The sequence below is a fragment of the Cherax quadricarinatus genome, chromosome 1, assembly GCF_038502225.1.
Source record: "Cherax quadricarinatus isolate ZL_2023a chromosome 1, ASM3850222v1, whole genome shotgun sequence".
Lineage (NCBI taxonomy): Eukaryota > Metazoa > Arthropoda > Malacostraca > Decapoda > Parastacidae > Cherax > Cherax quadricarinatus.
The window spans coordinates 70,520,222-70,535,720 of NC_091292.1; the positions used below are offsets into that span (position 1 = coordinate 70,520,222).

A 15,499-nucleotide genomic window follows, 5' to 3' on the forward strand; every position below is an offset into this window, starting at 1 on the left:
AGCCGCGTTTTAGATACACACTCATCATACGCTTTTCTAAAGGTATAAGCCCCAGCCCCTCCTGGCTAACGGGAAGCATCACCACCCCTCTACTTAGCCAGTCACAACCTGATCCCCATATAAATCGGAAAATCCCATGTTGCAACCGTTGCACCTCTCGCCGCCTCAGTGGGTATATTGCCATCAGTGGGTATATTGCCACTATACAACAGGACGTTCGTCACAGTGACCCTCTGATGCAACGCTAGCTGCGCCGTCCTCAAACCACCCAATCTTTACAAAACCCCATCCATGGTGCGCATCGAATTTACCTCTTGTGCGACCCTATCATTCTTAACATACACTATCCCACAAATCAATAGCTGATCCACCACACTCCACCCATGCCCTACAGTCCCACCTCTATTTATGTTATTGCCTAGGTCCATATACTTAGACTTTGCCACATTAATTTCCATCCCAGTAGCCTCGCCAATCACATCTACCACCTTTCCTACCTTGTGTAAATCCCTCTCATCCCTCACCAATACAGTCGTGTCATCCACATAACCCACAATACCCGGCCGACCCTCTCGTTCATTACTAACCCCTCCATTTGCGATACTCCACCTAACTGCCCTATAAAAGGTATCCTGGAGGCACACGAACAATATTTGCGACAGAGGGCATCCCTGTCGCAAACCCCTTCCCATCTGAATGTTAACACCTAGCCTCCATTAACCTGTACTCTCATAGATGCTCCCTGATACAATGTTTTCGCCCAAGATATAATTTCCCTCCCGAATCCCTGCCAACGCATGAACCTCCATAATGCATCCCTCTCTACACTATCGTAAGCCGCTCTCCAATCCAATGCCAAGACACCCCCACCCCCCAACTCCCCCCCCCTCTGCTCTGTAAAACTTCTAATAACTCCATGCCCTTCATACATTGTCCTACCCGGTACCCCAGGGCCGGATTACCGCATAGGCAAACTAGGCATTTGCCTAGGGCCCTGCACATTTGGGGGCCCTGCGGTCCAAGGGGTTCAGGGGCTCATCCAAGACTGTGCACATGGTGCAAGTGCAAAGGGGTCCCTACCTAAAAAGTTCAAGTGTTTGGAGAGTAAAATTGATTTTTAAAAATTAATCAAAACAAAAATAAATAATGAAATAAAATAAAAATAAATAAACCTAACCATAGATGGCAACACTCAACACGCCTTTGTTTACATCAGAACAGCTGTGTTTTCCCGCTAATGGGTGAGTATGGGAGATTCCTCTCCAATTTTCTGTAGTAATTACACGTTATCTAGACTTGTACTGTGACAAATTAACTGAAGAAATGTAAGACAGCTACATACTTCGTCATTCTGGATTCACTGATTACAGAATTGGTGAAAAGAAAAGAAATCTACCAGAATCTCAATGACAAGTTTGGATTTCTGTTCAAAATTACTACTATGCCAGATGCAGAATTGAGAGAAGCTGCATTAAAGTTGCAACAACACCTTTCAGCAGATGTTCAGGACACATTTGTTGAAGAAATAATTCATTTTTCTGGGTATATGAATCAGATTAAAGCTCCACCTGAAAAATGTGCACCCTCAGCTGCTTTGAAACATTTAAGAAATGCAGGTATCTCAGAAACCTTCCCTAATGTTGACATAGTGTATCGCCTTTACCTAACACTTCCAGCTACTAACTGTGAAGGAGAACGTTCATTTTCTGTTTTGAAAAGAGTGAAAAACCAGTTCCGTTCAACAATGAGCCAAGACAAATTGTGTAACCTAGCCTTGTTGACCATTGAGTCTGATCTAACAAGAAATATTGATTTTCAGAATATAATTGATGATTTTGCCAATATGAAATCCAGAAAAAAAGTTTATTTAAGAAGTGCCTGTGAATATAAACAATTCTTTACTTTCTTGAGTTTAGAGATAAGATAAGATAAGATTTCGTTCGGATTTTTAACCCCGGAGGGTTAGCATCCAGGATAACACAAGAAAGTCAGTGTGTCATCGAGGACTGTCTAACTTATTTCCATTGGGGTCCTTAATCTTGTCCCCCAGGATGCGACCCACACCAGTCGACTAACACCCAGGTACCTATTTGCTGCTAGGTAAACAGGACAACAGGTGTAAGGAAACGTGTCGAAATGTTTCCACCCGCCGGGAATCGAACCCGGGCCCTCCGTGTGTGAAGCGGGAGCTTTAGCCACCAGGCTGATTTGATAGTCTTATGCATGATGCAATGATAACAACAATGGTCAGTGATTTATAAAGGGAATAATAGTGCTGTAGTGGTTATGCTGAATATAATAGGTACATGATGTCACTACTTTAATAGCCTAATCTAGTAATACTATGCTGTCTTGAGTTTATTCTCTTTAAAATGCATGATTTAACAAGATAGTTATAATGGCTGTTGGTAAATGGTTTTGGTTGTCTTGATGTACTTTCCCTATTAAATTTAATCTAAATAGCCAGAATGTATTTAATTAGACCTTAAACAGGCTCACACCGACCCCCCCCTCACCCCCAAGCTGGAAGGGGTCGCTTCGCTTACCCATAACTCAAAGGGGCCCCGCCAATTTGAATAGCCTAGGGCCCGAAGACTTCTTAATCCGGCCCTGGGTACCCCATATTGTCCTCTGTTAATTACTTTACCTATCACCTTTTTTATTCTATTCCCTAACATCCATGCAAATAACTTATAATCGTCACACATAAGCGATATTGCTTGGTAATCCTCTACTGTAGTCTGTCCACCTTTCGGAACTAATACCATGACAGCAGTCCTTTGCTGCTCACCCATTTCCCCATCATCCTTCATTACATTGAATAACCTAACTAAAAATCCTCTCAATACTTCCCAATTCCTAACGTAAAAATCATTAGGCAACCCATCTACACCTGGCGCCTTACCTGAACTTGCACCAGACAAAGCGTGCAAAATCTCACTTTCCGTGATCGGACCTTCTAATGTTACCCTATCTATACCATCAATCTCACATTGCACAAAACCTCCCATTTCCTTTAAAGCCTCATCTCGAATACCTACATCTTGTGTATATGACCTAAACCATGCATCTAGATATCCACTCATACCCTCTGTCGTCACTAATACCTGCCCCTCCCTATACCCTTCCATCCCCACAAGAACAGTTAATCCCATCATCTCCATCGCCACACTTCTTTTACGCTGTCGCCTCAGCACGCATGCCGAAGGCCTGTCACCCCATAACACCTCTTCCAGCCCACCCAAAACTCGTGCGCCATCAAATTTTTCATTTTGCAAATCCCTAATACGCTCCTTTAATCCCTCAATATCGTTCACCGGATAACTAGCACTCCCACGCTCGTAGCAAGCTCTCAACTGCTCCTCAAGATAAGATTGGTACCCATACTTCAACCTGGTATATTCCCTCCCACTACGAATATAAAATTCCCTAATACGAGATTTCGCCACAGAGTCCCACCAACTAACCAGATCACTATTCCCAGGTGCCTCCACCACCAACTCCTCCCACAATTGAACAAATGACTGTCGAGGCTCTTCTTCCTGCAACAACTTTACATTCAACTTCTAAAACCCCTTGCACCTTCTTGGCAACCCCTCCCAACCTATATCCACCAAAACACCCGTGATCAGAAAATACTACGTCCATTACCCTCACACTATGTATTACGACTGTCCTGGGCACGTACAATCAATCGAGCCTAGCTGCATACCCACGCTTAATAAATGTGTGCACCACCCCGCCTCCCCCAACATCAATCAATCCTACCCCGGATAACAATTCTCCCAATATTCTCAAACAGTGCCCTGCCCCTCCTTGGTTCAACATCCTTACTCCTTATCACACAGTTCTAATCACCTCCTATCACAGCAACCCCCGGCAATCCACGCAAATAATATACCAGAACGTCCCTCATGAATTTATTCTTTACCCGTACATCTCCCTCTGCCGGGCCATACACACACACCAACGTCATCTATACCTGACCCCATAACCCATCCACACGAATCACCCTCCCCTCTCCCCCCTCACAATGCCTGACAACCAACGAGCTAGTTTCTTTCACCAAAATGGCCACACCTCCTTTCAATCTGACTGCATGCTCAACATACACATTATATCCATCCACCTTCAACTCATAACCCGGTCTATAATTGTGCTCCTGCAAGAACACTACGTCAACATCATGACGCACCAAATATTCCCTAAACCACTCACACTTTCTCTGCGTCCTCAAGCCATTGATGTTCAATGTCAGGCACTTAAAGCCGACAAAGGGGGTTTCCCTCTTGACACTATCAACTTATCACCTGATCGTTTCGTTGCACCCTTTTCCCTCCCCCCCCTTTCTGGGCACACTTACCCAACCCCTGCCCCTGAGTGCCACTTGGACCTCTCCGCATGGCATCCGCCCATGTTCTCTTCCCAGGCCGTTGTGCGGGCGTAAGCACATCGTCGGAATCAGAAAGCACTGCTGCGCGCTTTCGCGTCGTGCCCTCGACCTGCATCAAGTCATCCAGCGCAGTGCCATGATGAACCTCCACCTCCACAGTTCTCACCAACTGAGCATTCTTATCACACACTTCAGGCTGAGCTGGCATCACCATGCCCTTCTCAACTGCAGACCCAAGATCCAGGTCTGTATCAACATCCTGACAAGGATGCTCATTGCCCAAAATGTTCCCAAACGTCGACACTATCGACGTTTCCGCATCGCTACCATTCACTTCCGTGATGACCTCATCCAGCACTTGTACAACGTCCAGGGAAGTGATGTCGTCCCCCCGCATAGCCCCTGCCATCTCCTTTTCTTCGGCCCTCTCAACCTCCTCACTCCATGTCAAATTCTGCTGAGGCAGTGTCGAATATGGCTGATCTTGATCCTCTCTCCTTTCCTCCACATCTCGTCGTTGCTGCTGGTCCTTATCACCACGTCGTCTTTCACATTGCGCAGCCAGGTGATCATATGACCTGCACAAATGGCAAGTGCGTTGCTGCCCAGCACATGTCACAAAAATCTGAGTTCTGAAATCTTCCATCACCACGTACGATGGAATAGGATGTCTGAGCGTCATCTTGACAGAGTATGTACCCTCAGGTATCCCCATATACAGGCCAGCTGACCACCTTCCTGCAGTGACCGTATGTATTGTGCCGTATTTACACAGTGAACCGGATGTCAGATGCATCCGCCTCGAACGGCACATTCCTGATCTTAACCCATGTGTAATAGCTTGATACATCATGCTTCCTCACCCTCACAGCATGATTAACTGGTATGGCCACTTCCTGAAGCTTATTCACCACTGCCTCATACACTTTCGCTGAACCGAATTTTACAAAAATCCTCTTCGTACCGTTCAGTGCAAGTCCACAAATCTCCTCATTGGCTATTCCGTAGGTATCTCTGATTATTGCAGGCAGAAGCAACTCCATTGATGGCCCCTTTACAGCTCCACTGGTTAATTCAATGCAGACAGTATTGATATGACGCCGGCTAGCCTGCGCCATGTTCGTGAAAATTAATACTGCCACCAGACAACTCCAGGGGGCAGCAGCAGCACACGTCCTCTCCACTCAAGGGTTGAGAGACACATGTGATAGTGATAACATTATGAGGTTTACAAACTTGACACCTATTTTCCTCAAAGAATATGATTATATTATGATTTATTTTTTGTGACATAGTTTTATATTTTTATATTTTTATATTTGTTATATGAATGTTTACCAGCAAAGGCATATTAAGTGGGACCAGAAATATTCTGAAAATATAATACCTTCATAATGACAAGGAGCTAAATTATATTTCACTTTTATATATAATGAAACCCATAATCTACGACAAATATCAAAGTACATTTTTTTCCCGAATATCTTTCAACCAAGCCGAGTATAAAAGATGTAATAATATATTATCTAGGCAAACAGCTTTTACAATCTCTGAAGATCATTGCTGTCTGTAGTGTTACCTACCAAGATCAAACACCGGGTGGAGGGGGGGGGGCCACGAGGCTCCATTACAACGATGATTTGCATCCGAATTAATATTTGTTTAAAAGACTTTCAAGATTGTAGTTTTAATGAGATTTATTCTGTGAATGAGAACAAAATATTGAGTTGTATAAAACAAATTTTCGTTTAGAAAGATTTAAATAACCTGTATAAATTATTACATAATTACAACCTCGTAGTGAGAGAAGTATACTTTGTGGAAAATTGCATTTATCTGTATGTATAATTATGTACATAACAGTAAATGAACATAGATAATTATTATTTATCAGTTAGACAAGTAGGAATTTGGGACACCTAGGTCGCAAAAATGTCCCCCTTCGATACCTACCACTGTCATATCCACAAGTTGCTCTGGACCTATTAATTAAATGAATTATACATCAGGAATTCTGGTAAATATATAAATTTGTGGACTGTATATTAAAAAATGATTATATATAAATTCACATATACATAACAGAAGGAAAATATATCTTAATATCACTCACCAATTTGACTGGATATTAAGTTGTATCATGCTCAGAAAAACCTCATTAACTAAATTTATGAAAACACTGGCCAGAATTATACACAAATCTAGAGAGCTTATCTGAGGTTCCTGGAGCTGTCTTGTCCAGTCGTCTGATATCTCAAGTTATGCAGGAATGCACATCCAACAATTTCGCCTCCTATTTGAGAGGTGTCAATCCAATTTTAACCTCTAGAGCACAAAAAATTCTTCCCATTACATTAACGTTGTATCCAATTCAAAACCAAGATGGAGAGTCCCCTGCTCAGACGCAGGCTTTCCGTTTTCTATGACATAAATATTATTAAATACAGTATGGCCATCTATTTACATATAAATACCGAATTTCTGGAAAATATACAGTATTTTCCACACTGCGGCCGGCCGGAGTTCGTTGCTAAACGATTCAAATTACCCCTTCCTTTAGGAGATGATTCCAGCCAGTTCTGGCTTGAGTGGCTGTTCTCCTAGTAGGTCTTACTACGATTTCATCTTCCGGCATCACTTGGTCTGCGTTATCTTCCATATCATTCGTGTCACTTTCCCTCAGATTTTCATTTACGTTTGATTGAACACCTAATTCCAAGGGGATCAATTTATTAATTGTGTGTAAACTTTCCTGGCCACGACACAATACTTTGACATTCCTGACAACACCTTGTGCATCTGGGTACAATGTCAATACTTTGCCCAGAGGCCACAATGTTCGATGTTGTTCAGTGTCAATTAACACAATGTCACCTGGTTGAATGGTCTGTCGATTTACTGCCTCTGTCGCACCATAAAAGTGTTCACGTAGTGTAAGAAGATATTCCTTATGCCACACATTAGACCAATGATCAATTTATTTAACATTTTAAATTTATTACACATTACTGCCGCATCATTGTAATCTTCATCACTTTCTTCTGTCATTTCACATATAATTATTAAGTAATTAACCAATCAATGACTTCACTAATTACCTCCGGTTCAAGAAGGACCAACGGGCAAATTAAATGTGGAAAATTGCATTTATCTGTATGTATAATTATGTACATAACAGTAAATGAACATAGATAATTATTATTTATCAGTTAGACAAGTAGGAATTTGGGACACCTAGGTCGCAAAAATGTCCCCCTTCGATACCTACCACTGTCATATACACAAGTTGCTCTGGACCTATTAATTAAATGAATTATACACCAGGAATTCTGGTAAATATATAAATTTGTGGACTGTATATTAAAAAACGATTATATATAAATTCACATATACATAACAGAAGGAAAAAATATCTTAATATCACTCACCAATTTGACTGGATATTAAGCTGTATCATGCTCAGAAAAACCTCATTAACTAAATTTATGAAAACACTGGCCAGAATTATACACAAATCTAGAGAGCTTATCTGAGGTTCCTGGAGCTGTCTTGTCCAGTCGTCTGATATCTCAAGTTATGCAGGAATGCACACCCAACAATTTCGCCTCCTATTTGAGAGGTGTCAATCCAATTTTAACCTCTAGAGCACGAAAAATTCTTCCTATTACATTAACGTTGTATCCAATTCAAACCCAAGATGGCGAGTCCCCTGCCCAGACGCAGGCTTTCCGTTTTCTTTGACATAAATATTATTAAATACAGTATGGCCATCTATTTACATATAAATACTGAATTTCTGGAAAATATATGCAGTATTTTCCACATACTTGTTTAGATTGATATAAATAATACTAACAGTGTACCAGACCAGGTTAGCAAGTATACACTAGATTTATAATAAGTATACATGGGTAGACTGATAAATATAGTCATGTAATATATGCAGTATATATGAGTAGTTTGTTTAAATATGCCAGAGTATTATATAATAAACTGTCTTATAAGCTTCATTTATATATTGTGATTTTTTGTAGATGTGATTGGAAACGTTCATTCAGAATTGAATATTCCATAATATGAAGCTCTTTCCTCGAGCTCTCCAATTCTGCATTAATTTTTCTCATCGCATTTACAAAAAAAATCGTACTGAGGAGCTTTATAAGAGAGCTTACTATAATTAATATACGTGAATAGTAGCAATTATATACAGATAATATAATTAGCATATTAGAGTAGTTTGTGAAGTACATGGTGATGCAAGTAGCGTGGCAAGTATACTACTAAGATAATGAGGTACTACTGAGAATGAATGCCCCCTTGGTTGAAGCCTCGTCACCTTCACAGATCATCACTATCACCGTCATGGTGGTAGGCACCTTCTTCTCCATCATCTTCCACCTCTTCACCCCGGAGCATCCCTCCACCTTATTCAGGCGGCGCGGGGAGGTGTACCAGGAGGTTTCTACGGGACCTGAGGAACCCCAGGCCACCTCTTCTACTGACGTGGGTGCAGAGGTGCATGAAGCACAGTCGCCTGTTGAACACCTGATGGGCAGAGCCCAAATGTTATGGCGAGACTGGCTCTCTGAACCCCAGTTTTATCAGGTGAGTTGGACCAATACTCTCTTTCACACAGTTCGTTTTACAGGCAAAGTAGCAGTCATCTCCCTAAGACTTCATTCCAGAGCTCAGCTCCCTCTATGGTAGACTATAACTATTTTTCACCCTTCCACAGCTATTGACCTACATCGGTGACCCAGGTAGGATCAGTGGAGTACGACCTCTTATAGGATGCGACGCAGAAGAGCTGACTAACACCCAGGTACTGTCAGTGATACAATAATATTTCCAACATGTGACTAACAAAAGTCGACTATCACCCAGTTGAAAAAATTTTTTATGTGAGTACATGAGGAAAGGCAGTCAGCAGAAGACCTTACAGTTCGCATCGAAGTTATGTGCTGATAATAATAATAATAATAATAATAATAATAATAATAATAATAATAATAATAATAATAATATCTTTATTTTTACAAGTACATGTACAAGGTATACAGGAGTAGCTGACATCAATGATATACTACTATAAGATAGCCGGTTGTTATGCAGAGCATTTCGGGCAAATTAGGTCAGTTTTGTCCCAGGATGTGACCCATACCAGTCGACTAACACCCAGGTACCCATTTCACTGATGGGTGAACATAGACACTGTGTCTCATATGTTATTATGTCTCACTGTGTCTCACTGTGTTTACATTTTGTCTCATTCTAACCACTTAATAACCTTACCCAGCCAAACCCACCTGAGAAAACCACTCCACTTATTATCAGCTACACTGGGTTAAGATATCTTTTTAAGTCTTTTGGAGTTTTAGCTTCAACAGTAATTATTTGTGCACTTGTCTATGCACAAATAATTATGTATATATATAATTACCGGGCCCTCACCGTGTGAAGCGAGAGCTTTTGTTATCAGGCCCCGGGCTACATCTAGATAGTTTTATCAGGCCCCGGGCTACATCTAGATAGTGTAAGGCAGAAATCATTAAGCAGAAGATTCTTTCATTTCACAGTACCGTCGCTGGAACAATTTACAACACTCACAGTGTGGAAATGAAAGGTAAACTAAATTTCCGCCCGCCTTCGAATTATTATCAAGTCAGGAGTGAGGAAGAAAATGATAGTAAGTACTTGAGGCTCAGGGCTCTGGGGAAACCTAAATGTTGTATAGTTTTCATTTCGAATTAGTGGAGTAGCTATGAAGTTATGGGTAAAAATACCTGTGAAACGAAATTACTTGCTTCATGACGGGATGACTGATTATTTTAAGGCATAGATAAACAATTTCAAATAGTCCTGTAAAATATTTATCTTATTGAAGACTTACGAATTTACTAAATTTTTAGTCCCGTAGACCATCAGATCAATAGTGTCCAACGAAGCAACAGAAATTCCAAACAAGTTGCAGTGACGTGTTAAAAAAAAAGAAACAATTAAATTATTGGAAAAATTGTACCAGATATTAAATGTAATCTTGTCGAAATAAGTTGCTGAGGACACAAGTTAACCACCATGGTTCGTGAAGTTGCTGAGGACACGGGTTAACCACCATGGTTCGTGAAGTTGCTGAGGACACAGGTTAAGCAACATGGTTCGTGAAGTTGCTGAGGACACAGGTTAAACACCATGGTTCATGAAGTTGCTGAGGACACAGGTTAACCACCATGGTTAGTGAAGTTGCTGAGGACACAGGTTAACCATCATGGTTCGTGAAGCTGCTGAGGACACAGGTTAACCACCATGGTTCGTGAAGTTGCTGAGGACACAGGGTTAACCACCATGGTTCGTGAAGTTGCTGAGGACACAGGTTAACCACCATGGTTCGTGAAGCTGCTGAGGACACAAGTTAGCCACCATGGTTCATGAAGCTGCTGAGGACACAGGTTAATCACCATGGTTCGTGAAGCTGCTGAGGACACAGGTTAACCACCATGGTTCATGAAGCTGCTGAGGGCACAGGTTAACCACCATGGTTCGTGAAGTTGCTCAGGACACAGGTTAACCACCATGGTTCGTGAAGTTGCTCAGGACACAGGTTAACCACCATGGCTCGTGAAGTTGCTGGGGACACAGAGTTAACCACCATGGTTCGTGAAGTTGCTCAGGACACAGGTTAACCACCATGGTTCGTGAAGTTGCTGAGGACACAGGTTAACCACCATGGTTCATGAAGTTGCTGAGGACACAGGTTAACCACCATGGTTCGTGAAGTTGCTGAGGACACAGGGTTAACCACCATGGTTCGTGAAGTTGCTCAGGACACAGGTTAACCAACATGGTTCGTGAAGTTGCTGAGGACACAGCGACTATCCGCTAAATAGTCTGTTGGTCACTAACCTTACAATCATTATAGGCCATAATCTAACATCACCAGTTAAGGATGACGAGCAAATATGGCGACAGATGAGAACCTGGTGAGCGGATGATACAGGGAACTAATCAGCGAAACGTCCTCAGTCTCACTTAACGACTTCATGTATCACCACAATCATTGCCTCACTACAATCATCAGACTCTACTCTTCCCCCCCCCCCAAAAAAAAAAAATCCATTCTCTTCACGATTATTTTATTTTTTTACCATTACTTAAGCCTAGGTTCACTTTATTGCGAAAATTCGGCCACTTGGAAGATCGAGAGGGCGGCCGCTTTAATAAGAATTACATTAATTTTAAGAAGTGTGTGGAGAGAACTTGCATATAAAAAGGCAAGTAACAAATAATTACTGTTGAAAGTAAAACTTCAAAAGGCTGAAAAAAATATCTTAACCCAATGTAGCTGATAATAAGTGGAGTGGTTTTCTCAGGTGGGTTAGACTGGGTAAGGTTATTAAGTGGTTAGAGTTAGTTTAATAGTTTAATATGTTTATTATGCACCCCATACCCATCCTGTGGGCGGTAGTCAAAAGATTACAGAGGTACATAATGGGTCCAAATACTGGGCCCCCAAAGTTTCGATAGTTGAACTAGGTACAAAGGTAATGAACTCACAAGTTACAAAGGTAATGAATCCTGTAATTAAATTTACTTACTTACTTTTATACATGGCTACAATCATGAACAAATTATAGTGTAATGAGCAATTCACACTTCCACACCCGGTCACAACTGTAGTGAGTTATTGGTGCAAATATTGATTGTTGAGTCACACACACACACACACACACACACATACACACACACACACACACACACACACACACACACACATACATACACATACACACACACACACACACACACACACACACACACACACACACACACACACACACACTCACACACACACACACACACACACACACACACACACACACACATACACATACACACACACACACACACACACACATACACATACACACACACACACACACACACACACACACACACACACACACACACACACACACACACACAAATAGGTGAGTACACACACACACACGAGTATACATACACGCACGAGTACAAGCATTCACACATATGAGTACACAAATACACATGCAAACACACACACAAGCACACACACACACACATACACATACACACACACACACACACACACACACACACACACACACACACACACACACACACACACACACACACACACACACACACACACAGTTGAAGTTCTTTTCGTATTATTGTTCTCAAACTGCTAACTGACAACCCAAGATTGTAATCTATTCCCTCTCTGAAAGAGTATAACTTAGCCAGTTCATCAGCTCTATCATGCATCTGAAGACATTGCAATGTGAGATGGAATCCACAGCATGTGCACTCTGACTCCACTGTCCACAATCTTACCATACCTGTGTCTGGCTTCTGACATGAGCATGCCACAATCTATACTTAATGAGTTGAGAGCATTTATGGATGACAAAGAATCAGTTACAATTAAAGTGTCAACCTTAGATACATGGACACATTTGAGTGCAAGGAGTATGGTAAACAGTTCTGTTTGAAGGGTAGATGCCCAATTATTGATGTGTGCTCCAGTTTCTTGAAGAGAGCCATCACTCTGTATGACAACAGCAGGACTGCCAGCTGCACCAGTGGATTGGTGAACAGAACCATCAACGTAAACAATTTGTGAGAGAGTGTGCTGTGTGACTATGTTATCAATAGAGAAGTGCCGCTGTTGCCTTACTTGACATAGATCATGTACCTGATTCATGCGGAGGTCGGTTCCAGTTTTTCCGATCCATCTGAACAGATGTTCACCAGTGCTGAGGAAAGTTTGGAGGGCTTCTGTGCAGGGGTTTGAATGGGCTTTCCTGAGCATATTAAGCCCAATTAGGATATTTCTTTCAGTAACACGATCTCTGATGCTTGGAATATCAAGTTCTTTTTACATATTTAAAATTTTGGCAGTACGAGGGCATCCTAAAATGATGCGCATTGCTTCGTTCTGCAGTTTTTCCAGCCCTCCAAGCTTCCAGTCAGACACAAGAGCAAATAGTTGCGCCGCATAATCAATCAATGATCTAATATAAGCAAGATACATCATTTTAACATTAGCACCATACCTGGGATGAAAACCTGCCACAACTCTAAGTGCTCTCAGCCTTTCTTTGTATTGGCGACAAAGTCTCGTTACAAGTCTAAGTAGTGGGACCTACCTGTAAATGGTTATGTATTCTAGAAGAGACCCATCATGCAACTGGATCTGGAGAACTGTGCCTCTCTGTCGAAGAGGAAGCCTATTGAGTCTCTTTGTTTTATCAGCAGACATTATCAACCCCAGGTCCTGACACGAGGCTAGTACATGGTTAAAGATGTTTTGGGTGTTGGAGATTTCGGTAGTGTGAATCATTATATCATCAGCAAAACTGATCATATAATGATGGGGCTGGCTAGGCATAGCATTAAGTAAGGCAGTGGTTAGTATGAGACAAAATGTAAACAAAGTGAGACACAATGAGACACAATCACACATAATGAGACACGAGACACAGTAACATATAATGAAACAGTGAGATACAGTGGCACATAATGAGACACGATGTAAATACTTGAACACTTTAAAAATTAATAAAAAAAAATCCCAATACCGTGGCTGGAACAATTCACCATAACACCGTCACTTTGAAGAGGAACTTTATGACGACGTTTCGGTCAATTTTGCCATTCCCAGTGCTTGAAGTTTTGTGAAGAGTCCCTGGTGCCGTGCTCACTCGAAAGCACCAGCAATGTTCAGTACTCCTACGCAGCTGACTCTGGATTCATCCAGTGTCTGGTGCCACTGTCAAGTCATAGTTGGAGAGACAAAAGTAGAGAAGGCCTGTCAAGTAAAGAAACCTTTTCCTCCCGACTTTACTATGGTCCAGGATGGACCGGAGCGCCGTCATGAGGTTTCTCTTCTAAATCTGGGTTTCTAGGTGAAGTGAGGCATTTTACTGGAAACGTTTAGATCTTTGGAACTTGATTCCAGGACTAAAACATTCCCAGTAAAATATGCTATAATGAGTGTATCTTTTTCCAGCCACCTGCTGGCATAACATACCTAAGGATTAGTGGGATGATTGTTAACTTACAGATATATTTCATTTCAACATGTCCAGCAAGATTATACATGGCTTTTCGTTTTGTAATTAAATTTACATAGAATTAACATTAGTTTACAGTTTGTTAAACTGCACTACAGTGATATTTATTATTTGTATAATAAAGATTATTGTTTTATTGACAAAAATGCTTTTAACCCGTGTTGGTGGCTCAGTCACGTGATAAACATACTCTGTACAAGGTATGATGGTGCTGCTGTGTCAGACACATATCATGTTAATGATACACTTGTCTGAGACATCAACACCATGGTATCATGTTGTTGACGGTACACTTACTTGTCTAAGACATCAACACCATGGTATCATGTTAACGGTACACCTGTCTGTGACCATAGTACCATGGTATTATGTTAATGATGCACTTTTCTGACACAGCAACACCATGGTATCATGTTGATGGTACACTTGTCTGAGACATCAACACCATGGTATCATGTTGACGGTACACTTTTCTGACACAGCACCACTCTGGTATCTTGGTACAAGGGAAGTGTTCTGCATCTTCTTTGTTAAACAGGAGTGTCGCACGACAGAGCTGATGTTTCCTTCTGACCGCTGCATCTGCCTCTTACCTTGCAGGTGACACTGTTATATGGGTGCGCCCGCCTGGTAGCCAACCTCTCCAACATCTATATGCCCATCTACCTGCAGGAGACCATCCACGCCAAGCAGGTGAGTAGGTCTCTGCCAGGGTCCAGGAGAGACAACATTGATCCTAGTACTTTTCATATTTTAGGGCATATTATCCCAGTGGTTCTTATCTCCTTTCAGTCCACGACCGTCCAGGCCAATCAAAATGATTTCGTGGACCACCTCCTCTTTTAGGAAAGGATGAAACTAGTAGACAGCGTCCATTTTGCTTTTAAATGTATTTACAAACACGTCGTGGGACCTTGGACAATGTTCATGCGGACCACCAAATGCCTCTGTGGACCACTAGTTGAGAAAAACTTCCTTATCCCCTCAGCTGACT

The 15,499-nt window shown here is 41.7% G+C and overlaps 1 protein-coding gene across 2 annotated transcripts in view; it reads left to right on the plus strand.

Annotated features, from left to right (window-relative positions):
* LOC128685620 (major facilitator superfamily domain-containing protein 12-like) overlaps positions 1-15,499 on the plus strand; it is a 111,973-nt gene that overhangs the window by 84,096 nt on the left and 12,378 nt on the right. For both annotated transcript variants that reach the window (XM_070082682.1, XM_070082686.1), the window contains 2 exons: positions 8,738-8,998; positions 15,106-15,198. In XM_070082682.1, the coding sequence (XP_069938783.1) occupies positions 8,738-8,998; positions 15,106-15,198 (354 nt within the window). The remainder of the gene's footprint in view (positions 1-8,737; positions 8,999-15,105; positions 15,199-15,499) is intronic.